Source organism: Carassius auratus, chromosome 40 (assembly GCF_003368295.1).
Source record: "Carassius auratus strain Wakin chromosome 40, ASM336829v1, whole genome shotgun sequence".
NCBI classification, from domain to species: Eukaryota; Metazoa; Chordata; class Actinopteri; order Cypriniformes; family Cyprinidae; genus Carassius; species Carassius auratus.
In genome coordinates this window covers 1,824,580-1,845,440 of record NC_039282.1, presented here as the reverse complement: position 1 = coordinate 1,845,440, position 20,861 = coordinate 1,824,580, and the positions used below count along the sequence as shown (strand labels likewise).

General features: G+C 40.0%; 2 protein-coding genes across 3 annotated transcripts; one reads left to right on the top strand and one right to left on the bottom strand.

Annotated features, from left to right (window-relative positions):
• Positions 1-544: 544 nt before the first annotated feature.
• cux1b (cut-like homeobox 1b) lies at positions 545-15,061 on the bottom strand. Of its 2 annotated transcripts, none has more exons than XM_026225911.1 (23): positions 14,861-15,061; positions 13,345-13,455; positions 13,190-13,237; positions 12,944-13,022; positions 11,631-11,768; positions 11,128-11,251; positions 10,152-10,228; positions 9,994-10,060; positions 9,216-9,264; positions 8,882-8,986; positions 6,934-7,122; positions 6,371-6,429; positions 6,237-6,285; positions 6,071-6,167; positions 4,877-5,004; positions 3,451-3,514; positions 3,250-3,338; positions 3,063-3,179; positions 2,479-2,562; positions 2,332-2,388; positions 1,227-1,307; positions 1,060-1,124; positions 545-970 (listed from the first exon to the last, which is right to left on the bottom strand). In XM_026225911.1, exons 1-23 carry the CDS (start codon positions 14,924-14,926, stop codon positions 919-921), a joined length of 1,995 nt encoding a protein of 664 aa, XP_026081696.1. In that variant the 5' UTR covers positions 14,927-15,061; the 3' UTR covers positions 545-918. The 2 variants fall into 2 exon arrangements, with proteins under 2 accessions (XP_026081696.1, XP_026081695.1); XM_026225910.1 differs by having other exon boundaries at positions 6,934-7,125; positions 14,861-15,058.
• Positions 15,062-15,528: 467 nt separating this feature from the next.
• Positions 15,529-20,380, top strand: LOC113058220 (signal recognition particle receptor subunit beta). Its single transcript, XM_026225913.1, has 7 exons — positions 15,529-15,743; positions 17,024-17,118; positions 17,220-17,297; positions 17,416-17,498; positions 18,833-18,969; positions 19,263-19,317; positions 19,809-20,380. The coding sequence occupies exons 1-7, from the start codon at positions 15,599-15,601 to the stop codon at positions 20,017-20,019; spliced, it is 804 nt and encodes a 267-aa protein (XP_026081698.1). The 5' UTR covers positions 15,529-15,598; the 3' UTR covers positions 20,020-20,380.
• The last annotated feature ends 481 nt before the right edge of the window (positions 20,381-20,861 follow it).

The window sequence follows — 20,861 nt, the reverse complement described above, 5'->3', positions numbered from 1 at the left end:
TCACCTATTATTCATTACAAAACGAGCCTTTAACTTCTGCTTCCACGATGAAAACCTGCAACGATGAAGCATCACCAGTGTGTCCAGAGATGTTCTCCGTACAGGGATCTACAGAAGCCCTTCATTTATTAATAATCAGGCTGATCAGATGGTGCTTTCAGAGAGCAGTTCTCCACACCATCTCACACACGTCATGTATTTAAAGTCCTCTGTACGAGTAAAGAACATGTGAAATATCTCCAATTACTGCCTCGTGTACAGCACTGTTTGAGTCAGTGTGTTTTGTTGGGAAAGAAAACTTTACTTTTATTTAGCAAGGTTGCACTTCACAGTGATTTAACAAAAGACTTCTATTTGAAATAAATGCTGTTCTTCTGAACTGATATTAAATCATGTTTCTTGAGCAGTAAATCATCATATTAATCTGATTTCTGAAGATCATGTGACACTGAAGACTGGAGGAATGATGCTGAAAATATCTTCCCGAACACAAACTTCTTATAGTTTATAAATCCCTTCATCTCATAATAAAGAAAAACACACGTCGCCTAAAAGCTTCAATTTAATTTCAAGAGAATATACCTAAAGTCCCAACAGTTAAATATACAAAATAAAGAGATTCGAGTATAGTGTCAGTATCTGGCACAAGGTTAAATAACGCATTAGCACTGATCTCTCTCTCTGTAGAGCATTAGAATCATGTGTGTCACAGATGTTAGAGCGGACTGATTTCATTGAACAGTAATAAAGAAAATGTGCATGATCTGCAGAACATCTGATCGTGTAAATGAGCAGCATCAAGCCTCTAAACCTCCCGTCAATGTGATGTTTAACCCAGAATATTCCCTAACTAACCTGGTCCCCGTCCCAGTAACTCAATGACAATCTACACTATATGATTGATGTGGACAGAAGCTGCTACTGCCAGGTGTCTCCATCCTCGTGGAAGCGGTGCAGGTGGTCCGAGTACCTGTGGGACGAAAGAGGAGAGGAAGTGTGAATCAGAAACACTCATGGTGCATGGGAACACAACCAGAGTTTCAGAGGAAAAACACTCACTTCTTAGCACAGAATGCAGCACAGTCCCGACCGATACTCTCACTCCAGGCGACTTTATACAGCACCTGATCTCACACACACACACACACACACACACACACAACAGCTCAGCGGATCAGGACAGGTCAACATGAAGCAGGGTTTAACCTGAGGCTCAAGTCCCTCACCAGGAAGACGAGGCAGTGCAGCATCAGCGTGTAGAAGAACGCCACAGTTCTGGCCGTCTTATTGGACAGGATCACACGACCCTGACACACACACACACACACACACACACACACAGCATCAGCACAGACAGTGATGGGGAGGGACACGACAAACATCAGGAGTCACTGGGGGATGCATAACCTTAACACAGTACACTCCCCCTCAGGATGAGTCTGTCTCTTCATCAGATCTGGAGAAATGCAGCACTGCATCAGTGTCTCATCAATGGATGCTCTGCAGTGAATGGGTGCCGTCAGAATAAGAGTCCAAACAGCTGATAAAAACATCCACAGCACTCCAGTTAAACAGTTATGACCTGAGAAGCCAAAGGCTGTAAGTTTGTAAGAAATAAATCCATCATGACATTTTTACGATTATGACATCATTAGGATATTACCTGTGGATTATTGTGATTTTTTTTATCAGCTGTTTGGACTCTCGTTCTGACGGCACCCATTCACTGCAGAGCATCCAGTGCTGAGACACGGACAATGTTTCCATCACCGAGCTTTTATGTGCATTCTGTAGTATTGCATCAGAATCTAGTGATATAAACACTGAGGTTTTTACGCTTGCATTTTGCGAAAATACTGCCCCCAAGTGCATCAAAAAAGTGATGCTATGGGACGGTAAATCCTTAATTAACCAGATAACTGATAAACGACTGCGTTCCCAGACAGCAGCATCCACCTCCGAAAACAATAACCACATTCATTTTGTTTCATCTGTTCGTTCTTATTAGTAACTCATTTAATATGTCATTTATTACACATGAAAATGATTATATTCAGTAGCTTCTCCTATTATTCTTAGTGACGTATACTGACAGTTTATCAGGAAGTGACGAATCTGTTTGTGCAATATTACAATTTTGTGTTAAATTCACAGCATTGGATGGAAACCAGGACTTCTGATGCAAAGCTTCATTACTCCAAATCTGAAGAAATAAACTCCTCCTAATCCTGGATGAGGTGGAGCACACTTTAACTGAAAGAACACTGATTGACGTGTGTGTGTGTGTGTGTGTGTGTGTGTGTGAAGATGAACACAGCGCGGCTCACACACCAGACTGAGCGTGGCCTTGTCCCACGGGCTGAGGCTCTGATATCTCCGCTGACGCTCCTGAAGAGAAAACACATAAACACATCACTACTGAACCAACAACACCAGCAAACTATTCCAAATGACATCTGATTATGTTCACATCTTCACCTTTTTGCTGAAGGAGGCGAAGGGGTCGAGTCTCTCCTCGTACTGAGAGGAGTAACGCATCACTGTATCATCACTGTCTCCAGCCTAACACACACACACACACACACATCTCCTGTATTAGGACCTACAGTCTCCTTCCCGCCCTGAACATCACTGATGTTTAAGATCTTACTGCACATATTCAGACCATCAGCATTCATCTATGATTTACTTGGCAAAAAAAATAAAAACTCACAAACACACGTCTTGAGAGCCAAGTAGAAAGCGGTTAGAATGACTCATGATGTGAGTTTTGTCTCTGTATGATGTTTGGTCTTATATTTCTATATGGTACAGTGGAGCAATATCATAAAAGCCAGAGTGTTTTTTTGCTCTTCATATATCAGGATGACCGAAAATGTGACATTGATTTTAAACAACAGTTCAATGAACAGGTTAATATTAAATGAGCTGCATTTTAGACACAATATTGTCTTTTTTTGCTCAATGTCACCACGTTGAAACCACGTTGTGACCCATTGTGTGTTTCTCTGAGGGGTTAATTTCAGTTTAGTGATACGATGTGGACGGTCAGCGTGACTTACTCTGTTTGGGTAGCTCTGCAGAAACTTGATCTTCTCGTAGAGCTTGATGTTGTCGGCCCGCAGGCTGTCCAGCTGGCTCTGGAGACTCTGTAAGGTCTGCTGTAGGGAGCTGTTGGCCTGACGGACACAAACAACACATTCAGCCGTGTTCCTCTGAGCAGGACTCATTACTGTGAAGTGCACTCACGGCCTCCAGCTCCTGGTTACGAGAGCGAAACCTCTCCCTCTGACTGGAGACGATGGAGAGCATAGAGTCCATCTGAGCCGGAGGAAGATCTGTGTGAGGAGAGCCGCACACACACACACACACACACACACACACACACAGCTGTAGCAGCTTCTCATGACTCGTCTGTATCATGCGTCTCTCATGAGATCTTTAGTTTACCTGTGAACAGAGCAGTGGCCTCTTTAATGGGCTCAGGGACGATCACTGTGCTGCTGTCTGCACCCTAGACAGAGAATCACACATTACTGTGATGTGTGTAACTGTGATGTGGTCGGTCCGTGTGTCTCCTGCTGAACACTGTAGTCCCACACAGATCAGATCCACACACAGTCCTTCACTCCTCCTACAGAGTGTGTATTAGCATGCTTCACACTCAGATCAAGTTACTAGATGTCTTTTCAGTGTTTGACTTCATTCTTCAGAGAATAATAACCTGCTCGCTGGTCAGGACTTCAGCAGGAAGTCGTGATTTTGGTTATATCACTTAGTACACTTCAATTAAAAAGTCTGAAGTCACTAGTATTTTTTTTATGCTTTTAAAAGTCTCTTTAATTTGCTCAAAATTACAGTAAAAAACAGTAATATTATAATATAAATCATCTGTTTTCTGTGTGAGTATCTGTTAAAGTGTAATATATTTCTGTGATGCTCCGCTGTATTTTCAGCATCATTCCTCCAGTCTTCAGTGTCACATGATCTTCAGATATCAGAATAATATGATGATTTACTGCTCAAGAAACATGAAGATTATTATCAGTGCTGAACACAGTTGTGCTGCTCAATATTTCTGTGGAAATATCAAAGGAACATCTTGAAATAGAAATCTTTTGAAAAACTGTGAATGACTTTACTGTCACAAGTTTTTATTTTTTTATTTTTTATTTTTAATGTTCCTAGAGATTCATTCATAATATTAACCTAGCTTTTTATATATCAAAATTTATTTGACATAAACCAAGAGAAGACATCACCGTCTCCAGTCGTGAGAGGGAGCTCTGTGCTGCTCAGTTCTCCTGTAGTCTACACTGAAGACAGAGCGCCCTCTCGCGACTGGAGACGGTAATGTTCTCTCTCGGTTCTAAATAAATGTGACTTATAGTCCAGTTTGATTTATATGTTTTTTTCCTCATCATGACGTATTTTTGGACTGATGCGACTTATACTCAGGTGCGACTTACAGTCCGAAAAATACTAATATATACACACACACACACACACACACAAAAATGTGTGTGTAGATTATAATAAAAAAAAATTGTACTAAGGAGGACGTTTTAATCTATGAAACTTGCATGATGACCTCTTTTATGTCAACAGATCAAGAAAAACTTGATTTATCATGTCATGAATCCTTTAATATCTTCAAGACCAAAGCTAAATATCTTACTGAGCCCAAACCTGTGAATACTGACGTATCTATCATTTCCACATTTACTGCCAAATCAAATTCTTTGGGCTGGGTAAAATGATGTTACTTTCTTAAATTAATCTGGATAATTATCATGAGTTTATGTCATGATTCCCAAAAGAGAACTGATAAATGTGAGAGTGTTGGTCATGGTTGTGAAGCCGGTGCTGGTCTGACCTCAGCGTCGGGTCGGGACATCGTCTGGATGGTGCTCAGATCCTGCTCCAGTCTGAGGATCAGCTCCTTCTGTTCAGCGCTGGTCTTCACCGCTGCAGAGAACTCCAGCTGGAGAGACGCACAGCGGCCTGAGACACACACACACACACACACACACACACACACACACACACACAGAGAGACACACAGAGAGAAACAGAGAGAGACACAGAGAGAGACACATACACACACACACACAGAGAGAGAGACACAGAGAGACACACACACACACACACACACAGAGAGAGAGACACACACACACACACACAGAGACACACACAGAGAGAGAGACACAGAGAGACAAACACACACACAGCAGTAAGTACTCAGACAAATCACACGCTCTAAAATTGTACTTTATGTGTGAACTATCCCTTTAAATGTGGATTAATAGAATTGAAGGATTAAATAAAAACCGTCACACATACAGCAGACCACAACATGATCAACAGCTGCTTAACCTCAAGAACTAACACCTGAGCTTCTGTTCACCAGATCTGATGTGCTTCACGTATCTGCATTGATCAACGTTCACATGCAAAGCTTTAATTAAATCTGTTCTTCATATAAAGGGATCTGTATGGAAGCTTGAAGTTCCCATACAGATGCAAATCATATCATCATCAGTCATAACTGAATCATAAACTCCTGATAATAATGAAGCTTGGCCTTTATTCACGAGCAGATGATCTCCATCAGCTCTCTCTGGGTGAACAGATATATCAGGGGCAGAGATATCTCAGCTTGAAATAACTTCATGTGTGTTTCAAAGTGAAAGAAACCTGAAGTTTGGAATGAAATGTAAAGAAGTATTGATATTTGTGACACCGATACTGCATCGACAGAATCGATCATCACAGAAAAATCTACATCCTAAATGTTTGTAATTTTATCATTAGTATTGCATGACAATAAATTAATAAATGATATCAATGTTATAGCAATTTAAATAATGACATCTGTTAATGTGATGTCAATGACAGAAACATCACTTATTTCTTATTTCTTCACTTATTTAAATGAAGGCTTTAGAAGTTGATCCTGAATGGATACATCACTACTTGCTGCACATGTTGAGAAGCGCTGCTAGCAGCTGATGTCAGACTGATGTGCTGATCGTAAGGTGTTCCTGGTGTATGTTATGAGCACACTCACTGCTGAGCTCAGTGTTGGCGATGCGCAGAGACGCGCTCTCAGACTGCAGGCTGCGGTTCTTCTCCAGCAGCAACACTTCTAACGGTTTAGAGGAGTCCTGAGAGACACAGTCACGTCACATCAACACGAGGAACTACACTCAAACCAACACACAACTACTGCTTACCTGCGGCGTGGAGCGCTCACATGGCCCAAACTCCATCGACTTCAGGATGCTGTCATATAAAACAGAGCCATGATGAAATAAAACAGCACGATGTTCAACGCACCTCGATGTTAACATGCGGGAGCATCTCTTACCTGAGCTCTTTCTTAACCTCCTCGTAGTCTGCCTGTGTCTGCAGCTTCTCCTCCAGATGCTGGACAGATGAAAAGAGCGTGATGAAGACAAATACTGTGCAGTACAACAGCAATGGCATTCAGACGTGGAGCTGCACAGTCTTTTAATCAATCCCCAGAAATAGAGCGGTTTAGAGCAGGACAGCAACCTTTCTGTCACTGTGCATCATCTCTGTGACTGTTAGCCAGCGCAGAAGCCCAGCATGACTACTAGAAACCATTTTACAGCTTTCCAAAGTGAACTTTCCAGAGAAGTTTGTTCTGGCTGCTAAACACCTTCGTACTGCCATTGTTAGGATAAATATATTCTGAATGAAGTGCCATGTGAATACACGTGACTTCACAAGTGTGCTAACCTGCAGAGCTCATGCTATGAGCAGATGCTTTTTATCTAAACAAATGCTTGCTGTTCTCTCCGTTTCTGTTGTGCAGCACATATTTAGATATTCATATGGTCTGATAACAGTAGACCCCTGCTCATGTGTGGACTCTATCGTGTCAGTGGTCTGAGTGAGGAGGTGCACCTGGAGCGTGGCGGTCTGGCTCTCGAGCTGCTGCTGTAGCTGACTGATCTGAGCAGATGAGCTCTCTCTGAGCGTGGAGAGGCTGGCCTGCAGTCTTTGGACATCCTCCACCAGCTGGAGCATCTCACGCTCCTTCGCACTGAGCTCCGCCTCCAGACTCGAGCGCGGCACCAGATCAGCACCCTCATCCTGCTATACACACACACACACACACAGAGAGACACACACACAGAGACACAGACACGCAAACACACACACAGAGACACAGACACAGAGACACAGACACAGAGACAGACACACACAGAGAGAGACACACAGAGAGAGACACACAGAGAGACACACACACACAGAGACACACACACACAGAGACACACACACACAGAGACACACACACACACACACACACACACACACACAGAGACACACACACAGAGAGAGACACACAGAGAGAGACACACAGAGAGAGACACACAGAGAGAGACACACACACACAGAGAGAGACACACACACACAGAGACACACACACACAGAGACACACACACACAGAGACACACACACACACACACATACACACACAGAGAGACACACACACACATACACACACAGAGAGACACAAACACACACAGAGACACACAGATACACACACACACAGAGACACACACACACACACACAGAGACACACACACACACACACACACAGAGACACACACACACACACACACACACACACACATGCACAGAGAGAGACACACACACACACACACAGACACAGACACAGACACACACGCGCACACACACAGAGACACACACACACACACAGAGAGACACGCACACACACAGAGAGACACGCACACACACAGAGAGACACGCACACACACACACACACACACGTACAGAGAGACACACAAACACACACACACACACACACAAACACAACCACACACAGAGACACAGACACAGAGACACAGACACAGAGACACAGACACAGAGACACACAGACACACAGTATTATATTTGGTTTGTTGAGCTTAACCTGCCAGATAAACTCAAAATGATGTACAAATAGCCGGCTGGCGAGTCTCCTTGTTGTAAACAGTGGGTTTGTCTTAAAAAGAAGAGGTTTAAAATACAGGTCTGTGGATCTTAATTTCTTTTTAAAATTCACCATTTGTAAACTGTTGTTTACTGTTAATGTTTTAGGAATATCAACATTATTTGTATTAAAAGTGTATTCAAGGAATGTAGTCCAAAAACAAAAACGAGAATCGAATTGAATCAAGAGCTTGTGAATCGAAATCGAATTGAATGGAGTCAATTTTTCAAAATTGAGATTTGTACATCAAGATTTATAAGCTGAATAAATTAGCTTTGCATTAATGTATGGGTTGTTAGGAGGAAAATATTTGTCTGAGATACAACTGTTAGAAAATCTGGAATCTGAGGGAGCAAACAAATCTAAATCAAGAGAAAATCACCTTCAGAGTTGTCCAAATGATGTTCTTAACAATGCATATTACTAATCAAAAATGAAGTTTTGATATATTTATGGTAGGAAATGTACAGAATATCTTCATGGATCATGATCTTTATTTAATATCCTAATGATCTTTGGCATAACAGATAATTGATCATTTTGACACACAATGTATAGTTGTCTGTTCTCAGAGACTTCAGACTGCTTCTGTGATCCAGGGACACGTTTATTTCTTCTACTGGACTGAATTGTTGCATTGTTTGTCATTTCTTTCTTAACTCTTATTTTATTACTAACTGTCCACAATTAGATGTTGTCCACATTAGTTAAGCAAGTATTACTATCATTATTATTATTAGCTGTTTTTGACGGTTGTCAAGTTTACTTTGAGGACTCTAAACTGTGGTTCCATGTTAGCAGCAGTGTTTGTGTGATAATACGAGAGGTTTATCAGACCAGCAGCTCGCTCTGTACCGTGTACGGCGTGGAGTCTCTCCGTGTGGGAGCATGAGTTGATCTGTTGACTGAAGACAGCTGCTCTCTCAGAGCGTCCACCTCCCTCTCAGCAGCTTCGGCTCTCTGCAGGAGAAACATCATCATCATCATCATCATCATCAGAGACCAACTACAACATCCTCCAACAGCATTCACTCAGCCTCACAGCGTTCAAAACACACACAACTCTGGTTCATCTTTGGTTCATGATGACAACTAACTAACGCCTTCAACAATCTTTTGAACATTCGAACAAATCCTGTATTATTTTCAGAATAAAGATGCAGAATCATGACAGGGATTGAATCTGTACCTGATTGGCTCGCTCCAGATCAGTCATCACCATGTCAATCTCATCGGCCCTGAGAACAGAATAAAGTCAGCATTATCTCTCTTTTAACACTCATCATGTGAGCATGCGTTCACACTGTACTAATGTAGCACACACTCTTAGCACATCTGTTAACACATGACCACCATGACCTCGATGCAACTCTTTTGGAAGGAAATAATTTGACGCATTCATCTGTGAAAGTCTCTTTGTACTGGATGTGATCTGGACTCTGTTCTTCTCCTTCATTATTAGAAGTTATTTAGAAGTGGCCAATCAGCTGCAGATCTGCACGTCACATTCATCTTAACTATATTGTGCACTATTTAACCATTGGTGAACAGCATTAACAACCCAAGCACTTTGACTGGGAGAACAAAAGTTATCTACATGGTTAACTTCAACTGCGTTCATTATTTCATCCATGCTTTCCCAATTTTTTTCTGATATGCTGATTTGGCGCTCCATAAATATTTCTTATCGAGGTTGAAAACAGTTGCACTGCTGACTATCTTTGTGAAACTGAATGCTTTGTTCTTTATTATTGGATGAATAGAAAGGAAAGTATGTATTTGAAACAAGGTAAATGCCTTCACCATAACCTTTTAAATCACTTTAAAGTGTTCTTGCTAAATAAAAGTATTAATAAAACATGAAGTAAATCTCTGAAGGGCAGTGTACGATATAAGTGGATAATCAGAAGCTAGTTGAAGATGAAAGAGTTTGACTGATAAATGAACGTGAACGATGATCCTCATACTTTGCAGTCGACTCTTCATCATACTTGGCTTTCAGGTCAAAAAGCTCTGTCTGAGTTCGCTCTAGTGCTGCAAACACACACAACAACATATAATGATCAGTATTATAATATAACATATATAACATATGAATGAAAACAGACGTGAGAGCAGCTAGTACCTGTCTGCAGGGTCTGGGATCTCAGTTCAGCTTCCTGTAGTTTACCAACCAAAGACTCATGTGACTCCTGCAACTTCCTGTTAGAGCAGATGAGACACTTTACTGACCGAGACTGATAACTGCTTTAGACCGGTCCATCTCTGAGGACTGTGAAATACTATTAAACAACTGCTCCGTGAGTTTGATCAGGGTTGGAAATGTAATATTTAAAGACATTCAGCATTACAAATGAATTATTACAACAACCTGCTAAAACTGAAAAATCTGAATTGGCAGAACAGAACTAGTTCATCTTTTAATGCAAGTCAATGTCAGGTCTAAAGCTTTAATGGCAGTGAAAGTGACTAAACTGTGGATTTTATAAAAGAACAGGTCATAGGTTGTTGTTGTTTTTTATACCTCATTTGCAGATTATAACGTAGTTCTCCTTCAGTGAAAACAATCTGCTTGTTGTTAATCAAAACCGTGCATATACTTCTGATAATACGCTATTTCCTCAGAATGTGTTGATTAATGAAGACTGATGTTGTTCTAATGACTTTGTTTAATAATTAAAGAATACAGTGTAGCACACAGTGCTCCAGCGGCAGTTAAAGGGTTAATGTGAGAGAGAAGAGAAGAGTTATTTATGTTCTGATTTAAAAGTTAAGACACAGCGTCTTTTGTCTGCCATTCTTCAAACATTACTGTAGACAAACTGTATTTTGTCATCAGTTAGTCTTGATAGCACTCGGCTAACGTATCCACCAAGGCTTGTCCAGCTGACCAATCAGAGCAGAGCAAGCTTGAGGAAGGGCGGGGTTTGCTCTGAAATCAATGACTCTAATATTAAATGTATATTCTGAGAAAATGACCATGTTTTCTGACCTCAGATGCATTTAAACTTGTTGTAGGGGACTCCAACACGATATTAGGACACTTTACAATACCACAAGACCTGCTGTTTTTCTACAGATGAGAGATGATGGGTACTGACCTCTCTTTCTCAGCATAGTCTTTATGAATCTGTTGGTGTTTCTCCAGGGCCAGATTCTCTGCCTGGTTCCTCATGCTCTGCTCATACTCTCTGATCTTCTCCTTCAGTGTTTTAATGGTCACCTCTACAGACACAAGACACGGTTCAGTGAACACACACACACACACACACACACACACATATAGACCCTAGTGTTTAAACAGCCGGGTTTGCGCTGCTATGATGTGTTGTTTATGTGACTACATAACCAGCTCAAACAGAAAACTGTGTGCATTGCAGTACTGGAGCTGATTCTTGTGTACTGACAGCTGCTCGACAGAATGATACTGAAGCCCCAGATTTGCACAGTGTCGCATATTCAGTAATGCAATGCACTTTTTTCCAGATCGAGTACAATACCAATATTTTCATGAGCGGTCTCAGCCTAACTTCACATCTGCTGCGTCTGGAGAAAAGATGACAGGATGTTTCCAGTGTTACGAGTGTGTGTGTGTGTGTCTTACCTTGGTTCTTGACCTCAGCAAACTCTTTGTTGTATTCCTCAAGCGTCTCGCGCAGCTTCTGGTTCTCTGTATCTATATCATGCATCCTCTGGACCTTCAGATGCAGCTGCTGCGACAACTCCAACGCCGGCACCGGATCTGCACACACACGCACACGCACACACACACACACACACACACACACACACAGACACAGACACAGACACAGACAGAGTTTTGTTTTAACCTAAAACACATTGGGACTCTTATTTTGAAATGTCCATGCTATATACTACTTCCAGCAGCTCATTTAAACAAACAAGGGAGATCAAATATGAATCTTGCCACCATCTACAACAGATTAAATATAAACACTAAACATCATAATTCATCAGTGGATCATACGTGTGCAGTATTCACTGATTGTGAGCCAGAACGCACAACACTGCTGCATTTTTACTTTGAATGTACATTGCTCATATTTATTTAATGAAATCAGATCTTTTTGAAGATTAATAATCACATAAAGCCATATCACAAGTACGGTTCAAACTTGAAGGATTAGTTCACTTCCAGAATGAATTTTCTGTCATCATTTATTTATCCTAAACCTGTACAAGTTTCTTTCTTCTGTTGAACACAAAAGAAGATATTTTGTAAAATGTTGGTATCTGAAAAGTTGATAGGGACCACTGACGCCATAGTGGGAAAAACTAAACACTGTGGAAGTCAGTGGTGCCCACTTCAGAAGAGGATTAGAGCCAACAAATAACACACAATGAAAACCATCTTGAGGTTAAACTCATTATGATGCGAGATTAAACTTTCAAATTGAGAATTAAATCATTGAATTTTAGGAATACGGTTGTTAAAGGGTTACTCCATTAATCACTTTCCCATGTCGTTTCAAACCCATAAATGCTCTGTTCCTCTTCAGAACACAATTTAAGATATTTTAGATGAAAACCGGGAGGCTGAGATTTGCCCCACACATGTAATCCGTTATTATACGTGTCCCGCATTTCTGTCCACTGAACCAGCCATGCCATTAATTATAGATCTACCTTTCTCTCTGGTTTCTCCTTTAGTAGCCAGATCTCATTAAAAAATATTTTCTGCACGCCAAAGTCCATTTCTGCTATAAAAATTATGCCAAAAACAGAAAACCGTGCTCTACTACGCACTTTCATGAGATCAGGTCAGTCTACAACAGTTAGGCCTAATTAGTGTTTTTTTTGTGCGATTTTCCTCTTGTTTTCCTTGACCTGGTGGTGCGGTCACAAACATGAAGCAGAACTCGGTGTAGAGGTGATAGGACGGTGACACAGACTCACCTGGCACATCAATCAGTCGTTTATAGACGTTCAGAAAGGCCGTCTCGGACTCTTTACTCCTCTTACTCAACGCATCGATCTAGAAGAGACAAAGAGGAGCAAATATCATCCACACCAACACACACTAACAGCACCTGACTGTCCCTCAAACAGATCTACTCATGATGACTGTGTCTTCTTCTGCGGTACTCAAATAAGTCAATCATCTGCTGGTTCACTTCTTTCATGGCTCAGGAGAAAACTCACCTCGGCCTGAAAACTCTTCAGCAGCGGAGCCACGAGCTTCCTCAGATCCTACATCAGTCACACGGAGAGCACAAACACTGTTCGTCAGACAGGAAGAACCATGACCTGACACTCCAAAAGCTTCAGGTGTACTTCACACACACACACACACACACCTCAGGCGTGTTCTTCTTGAAGTCCCGGCTCTGGTCGATGAGTTTCTTCCGTGACTGCTCGCTGTCGTCCTGTCGGCTGGCCAGCAGTGTGGCGGTGCTGTCCAGCTCCCTCTGAAACACACACACACACACACACACACACACACACACACACACAGCACATCAGCTCATGCTCAGGTCACACTTCCAGCTGGCACATGATTCAGCTTAAATTCAGAAGATGTACAAAACAACAACAAACACAATGCTGTTTTATAGTTTTTACACTGACAATGTAATTATGCTATTAAAACAAATTATAAGCTTTCTCATACTCAAATTTAAAACCTCTTAAAGTAAGAACAATCACTACCCTTCTTATAGCATTGAAGACTTTTCATGGCATTATAAAACTGACTTTTCCTGGGGTCTTTGTGCTGATAATCGATGCATACAATTTTATGTAATATTTCGTAAAATTTGTCTTTGTACTGTGGTTTATTCTTTAATCCAATTTTTGGAGGAGACATGGTGTTTCTTGCCTCTTATAGAAAGAAATAAACATAAAAATTGCAATTGCAGAGTTGCAAAGTCCATCTATTTTTAAGTTAGGTTAAAATAATCAGGGGTTTATTATAATCATGTGGCTATATTAAAGCTCCCACTTGTTTTATTCTCCTGTTCAAACTGCAAAACAATTCATCTCGCAGCAGATCGGAGGATAGTGTGTGTTTGTTAAATAACTTCTGTTTGTGCTCTCTCAGGTGTCAGTCTGACTGTCTCTATTCACAGATGTATAAACCACGGGCCTCTATAACTCTATCACAGATCAGAGGTATAAACACTTATCACACAAGTCAGTCTAAACTCAGATCTTAAATCTTTAATACTCTTTGCTTAATCTATTCACAGGTTGAACTAAAGTTGCATTTTTTTTCCAACAACCAGGTAGACAATGAAAAGTTGTGACGAGTTTGTTTAAATGTTTTATTGACAACTTTCTTACGTTCTTTATTTCCTTTAGTTATATAGAACATTTAAAACTTGAGGTTTACCCAAGTGATTTTTACGTGGCATAATAAACAACAACAAAAGAAAATTATAAAAGGATATATACAAATGATAGTGTCAGTAAGAACACAAAACATTTCTTAAGTCGTTGCAAACTTAACTCAGTGAAAGCAATGTTGTCATCTCGTGACTGTGAACAAATAATAAATACCGCTCCTTGAAACACTGAGGCTAACTAGACGGGCTAGTTTTAGCTCATAATAACTAGCTAACACTAGCATAAACATTTCTGTGATTTGACACAGCGAAGTCAGGATCTTTAGTCAAGATTATATAAAAACAAGCTATAATGTTAACAAGCACATCCGTGTCTTGCATTAAATTAAAGTTGACGTCTGTTCTGCGCTGTCCATGACTGCTTCGTGCAATGTTTACATCGCAGCGGTAATCGATCACCGAAGCGGACCGATAAGAGCACAGCCACTGTGCAACAGACACACTCGAATGTGACCAGAGAGTCACTGACCTGCAGCTGCTGCAAGTCAAACCGCGTCCAGTAACGACACACCGATGCCGCGTTGGACACCGCCATCTTCGGCTCACACGACGGCAACCGACGCCGTTTCCTCTCGGAGAACCGGACACGCGCGGCGCGCTCCGTCAGCAACCGTCGCTGTTTCCTACCCGGGGAGCCGGACACGCGCGGCGCGCTCCGTCAGCAGGCATAGAGCCGAGTCAAACCTGACGACCTTGCATAAATAAAGACACCTGAACGATTAAACTGTGAACATTAAAGTCTAACACATATGCTCTGGCAATCTCATTAAATTATTAAAGGATTTGTCGAATCAATCGATAATTATAGTCAACTGCGATTGGTTCAATCTGGTAAACCCTGAGAAAAGTAACACCTGTCATGTGACGGCGGCGTCTAACAGACCTGAGTTTAACAGACATTAAATTGGGAGATACACTATGTAAAATATGATAAATTATGTTACGTCCATTTTAATTCTAATTTGTAACTTTTATATACTTTTTTTCGCCCCTGTGTTCAGGTGAATCCTGCTATGAAAAGATACGCTCATTAATATTAACAATATCTCCGTACCTCATGATTGGCCAGTAACAGCAACGTGTACTTATTAATATTCATGAGGTCAGCCGTCACCGCGGTAGTACGTGGAGTTCTCGCGGATGGCGGAAGCAGTACACGTGTCATTCACTTCCGCTGTGTTCCGCTCGTTTCCGTGTGTGGGCAAACATGGAGGAGGAGAAGATTCACGTGGATGTAGAGGATTTCTCCGAGGAGCAGTTCATGGAGAGTTTCATGAGGGATATTCAGAGTGAAGAAGGCGTTCTCATCATCGGGATATTAGTGGCTCTAGCGCTCGTGATTCTCACTATCGGTAAGAAGAAGAAGAAGCAGCAGCTTCAATCCAGAGCAGACATTAATAATACCAGACATTATTAGAAGTTTGCAAGAGTATTATTATTATTATTGTTGTTTATGTTTGCAGCATCGAGACTGTGCACATATCTTAAACACAGATGTTTTACAAAAATATTAAAAGAATGACATTTTTGTGTGAACAAGGAGTCTTGTACTTTTAATAGTACTGTAATTGCCACCCTGTCAACCCTGACATATCAATATGATTTGTCTAATACACATTTTAAATCTTGTCAACAATTTTTTTTATTTTTATGAATTGTTAGGTTAAAAATGTTAGCCTAAATTAACTGGAATTCGATTTGAATAAAAGCAACTGCTAAATGCATAAGTTACATTAAATTTCCCTTGCCATGTTTTTTTTTTTTTTCTAACATTTTGTAACATTTCTCCGCTTTAAAATGGGTAATGATCTGCTTTAAAAAATAAATAAGTAAATAAATAAAAAACAAATGATTCAGATGGTGCATTTATAATGATAGTAGTAGTTTTACATCAGAAACTGTCATTTACTTGATTTATCCCTCAGTTGTAAACTGAGGGCGTGTTTTCTGTAAGACTTCAGAGTAAATGCTCAATGCTGTGATTGGGTGAAAAAAAAGTAGTTTACCAGTTGTCGAGATTAACCATGAGAAGTGTTGTTTATCCCCTTAAGTTGTGCTATAAAATGAAAGCCTTATTTCTAAATAAGTTATAATCCAAATTTGAAGTTGATCTTTAAAAAAAATTGCGTTTCCTGGGAGATTTTATTTAGGGTGTTATACTACAAGCAGCCACCAGGTGACATCAAAATACGGAATCTTGAGACGATATGTATTTTGTCAAGATTATGAAATGTTTTGATTCTAAAAGACCATAATACATTTTGCAATATGACACCTGACTCCACCCAGTGAGGGGAAGGAGACTGCCGAAATATATGACCGTACCATTTCCATGGTAAAGCAATGTCGGATTTCATGGCTTTCACGGGATGAATTTCGAGCTTTTAAGTTTTCAAATGATATGCAAGTTATGAGTATTACTAATGAAAAAAAGAGCACAAATAGGCCCACTGGTGGCACTTAAGACGTTAAAGTATTACTTTTAATTCTACTCCTATTGCATCTTAAAAAAAGTTGCTGCACTGAGCATTGTAGGTGATCACCGTTATGTCAAGATTGTCTGACATTGCACGTTGACCTTTTTTTCTTTCTTTTTTCTGACATTTCACTCGTTCTTTTTCTGGCATGTCAGTGTTCTTTGGGAATTTCTGGGGCTCCAGTAAAGCCAGGAACGCTGTGCTGCTGCTGGGACTCTGTGACTCTGGGAAAACTCTTCTGTTCACTCGGGTGAGTTACTCCACTTTCATAAAAAGATCATACAGCGTAAACATTCCTGCTCTTCCACAATACAGTCATTAGACTGGCAATGATGTGCAGTGTTTTTCCAGTTATTACTCGGGAAGTTTGTAAGAACACAGACGTCCATCACCGAGAACAGCAGCACATACAAGAGCAAAAATGAAAGAGTAAGTCATTTAATATCACTTCTTATGAATCCATTATGTGATGAGGCACAGAAGCTGGTTTTAAACATGCAGAGTAACACACTGAGAGTTTAATGGGAGACTGTTTTTAATATTGCAGGGCAGCAGCTGGACTCTTATCGATGTTCCTGGTCATGAAAGTTTAAGAGTTCAGATTGTGGAGAAGTACAAGGCCGTGGCTCAGTGAGTTATGAAGATGAATATGAGCTTTTCTGCATGAAGGCCTGTTCACACTGAATGACGATACTAGTATTAGTTGCATGGAAACAGTGGGATCCTCTGGTCCTGCTCGCTCCAGGAACATTCACATGATCTTATTGTAATATAAGAACAGGCAGATGTTTTCCTTTGGACTTCTAAAGCAGACAGCAATCGATTAGCGATGAGCTTTTGGTCATGTTTCTCCAGCCACTGCTGCACATTAGTGGCTAACTCATTTTGTCAACTAAGATTTTTCAAAAGGTTTGAAGCAGCATCAGAGCTCACAGTTCATGCAAGCAGTCAATTCAATGCACAACATAATTAATAGCATTACAATAAACCTTTCCCACAGTTTAAGTGCTTTCAATTCACCATGAGATCAGAATTTGTAATGGAATGTTACAGTGTTTATTATAAATGATTTAGTCATAGGAAAAATAAAAATAAAGCAATCCAATTAGGTTCCAGGAAAAGTCCTTTTTTTAAACCAGTTTTTAACTGAATACTGCACATTACAGCAGGTTTGTAATGTACTGATAACCCACTTTCTGTAGGTCTTAAAAAATAATTTTTACCTTTTCTTCCAGTGCAAAGATCTAAACATGCTTAAATCAAGTTACTTTACTTGAATTGAGATGCAAAATGAAGATATGAAATATGAATAGGGTATGAAAACATTACACTTTTTCATCATAATATGAATAAAAAGTTCATATTTAATCCATTGGCTAACTTCTTTTTCTTGTTTTATACTTATTTCAGGGTTTTGTAATTTTGCTTCAAGTAAATGTGATTTAAGACATTTGCACTGGAGAACTAGATCAAATCAGTTTTGATGAACAGTGTTCAATTTGTTCTTTACATTTTCTGAACTTATTCTTAAATGAATAAATTAGTCTTAAATGTACTTGTGTGAAGCCTGGAGGAACCCGGATTTTATCATATATTAATATAACTGCAAATTGTTAGACTTCCATGGCAAGTGCAGCTGTGTTTTGTAATTTGATTGGACTATGGGGTGCATATAGAAACCAAATCAGATTAATTTCACTCGTCTCAATTCAGTGTTCCTGAAAATGCCCCATAAACCTCTGCTTGATCCGAAACCTGTCATTGTTTCACATGGAGCTGCATGACTGTCTTCTTGCTCTGCTCTGAAATGATCTTCATTTAGTCAGCATTCACACCTGTGCAAATAGATGTTCAGTAATTGATCAAAATTTCTAGCTGCTGGATAAAAAAAAAAAGACAGTTTCCTGGACTGCTTCAGGAAGCACTTGGTTGAGTATGTCTTTTCAAGGATTTTGGTGTTGCAGAGCCATCGTGTTTGTGGTGGACAGCAGCGTCTTCCAGAAGGACGTCAGAGATGTGGCTGAGTTTCTCTACTCCATCCTCACAGACAACATAGTGGCGAAAAATGCCCCCACACTTGTGGTAGCCTGCAACAAACAAGGTTATTGATGAACATAACATTCACAACTAAACATTTAAAACCTATTTTAAAATATATTTTACAAGGTGCTTTTATTATGTAGTCGACAGAATATCATCAGCTTTGATAATATTCATTTAATACACATTGACTTGCTTTAATATGTTTGCGTAGTGAATCAATGTCGGACACCACTGATGATTGCTTTATAAAAAAAAAATTTAATACATATTTGCAGATGTATTTTGCTTTCCAAAAATATGGTAATAGAGGGATTTCATGTATCTGTAATACATGTGTGTTTTGTATTGTAGATATCTCTATGGCTAAATCAGCCAAATTAATTCAGCAGCAGCTGGAGAAGGAGTTGTGAGTATTCACTTATTTCTGTTTCAGTAATCTAGTTAAAGTGCCAATATTGTGCTCATTTATATGACATCATGTTACTTTTGGAGTCACGTTCTTTGTGTGTGATACTCTACATGATTGCAGCACCTCTGTACACCCTCTTCCTGAAATACACGGTTTAGTTCCTGTCTCTCAGCCTCCTGAGGCTTCATGACCAGCTATTAACACTCTTATATCTATGATAACTGTGACATTGTTATTGTAAATCAAGGTGGGGATTGTGCAGATGTGCAACATGTTGAAGTGGCTACATCTTGTAAATAATGGCAGGACTAGAATCCAGATGTTTGAAGTGTTTTCTGGAGGAGAGAGACCTCACTTTGGCGTTGGCTTTGTAAATGTGCAGATGCTTCACATGCACAAGATGCCTTTCTGTGAAACCTTTAGTAAGATGTCATGTGTGTTGCTGTTTCTTGTAATGGACTGACAGTAGGTTTGTGTCTTCTCCACAGGAATACTCTGAGAGTGACACGTTCTGCGGCCCTCTCCTCTCAGGACGGGGCTGTTGGGGGCTCGGTGTACCTGGGGAAGAAAGGCAAAGATTTCGAGTTCACCCAGCTGCCCAATCGGGTGGAGTTCATCGAGTGCAGCGCTCTTGGAAGCAAAGGAGAAGACGGAGATGCTGATATTCACAATCTAGAGAATTGCCTGGCCAAGATCTGAAGAGCTTAAATCTCCTCAACTGGAATTAAGCTAATTCATAAACTTGTAACATCCAGCTTTTTTTTTTTTTGTCATCTTTGGAATTTTCTTTCAGTGTTGTTGTACCTGTCCAACAGTATACAGCATGTCCCAACAGATGCTGCACAATGTATATCCAACCAGAATCAAAGTATGCTGTGTGAATTCAAACGTTGGCAACATTTGCTTCTCCTTGCCTTAGTGTTTTCAGTTTCACTCCACGACTCTTTCTGAGTTCAAACTGGAGCCAGGTCAACATTTTACTTCTATCCAATTGTTGTTTTTTGTTTTACTAGAGGCAAGTGAGACTGTAAGTTATATTAAAGACTGATTTAGACTACTAGTTTTCATGGTGCTTTTCCAAAGTTTTGTGGCTAAAAAGTTCAAATGTTTAGGCTGTACTTTGAAGATAATTTTCTGGGAGTATTGCAGGTTGAAAACAAGCTCTTTGTTTTAAGCTCTTTAAAGCTCTGAATTATTCTCTTTGTATTTTGGTCATATAGGCCTCCCCTAATCATTGTCCTATCTATGGACAGACCAAAAGAGAACAGTTTTGTGCATCAACATTAATTTACACAGCTTTTTGCTAGCATAGTCATAGATGAGTTAAGCGAAATTTGGCAAAGATCAGATGAACTGTCAGTAATTATTATTATTTATTAGTATTGTTTTTTATTTCCCCCATAAAATTCTTATCTAAATTAAAGTCTAGTACATGCACATTTGAGTGATTGGTGGGTCTAAAGCATTTGAGATGGAGACTATATATATAATTGGGTATATTTACAGGACCTGGTCATATAATTAGAATATCATCAAAAAGT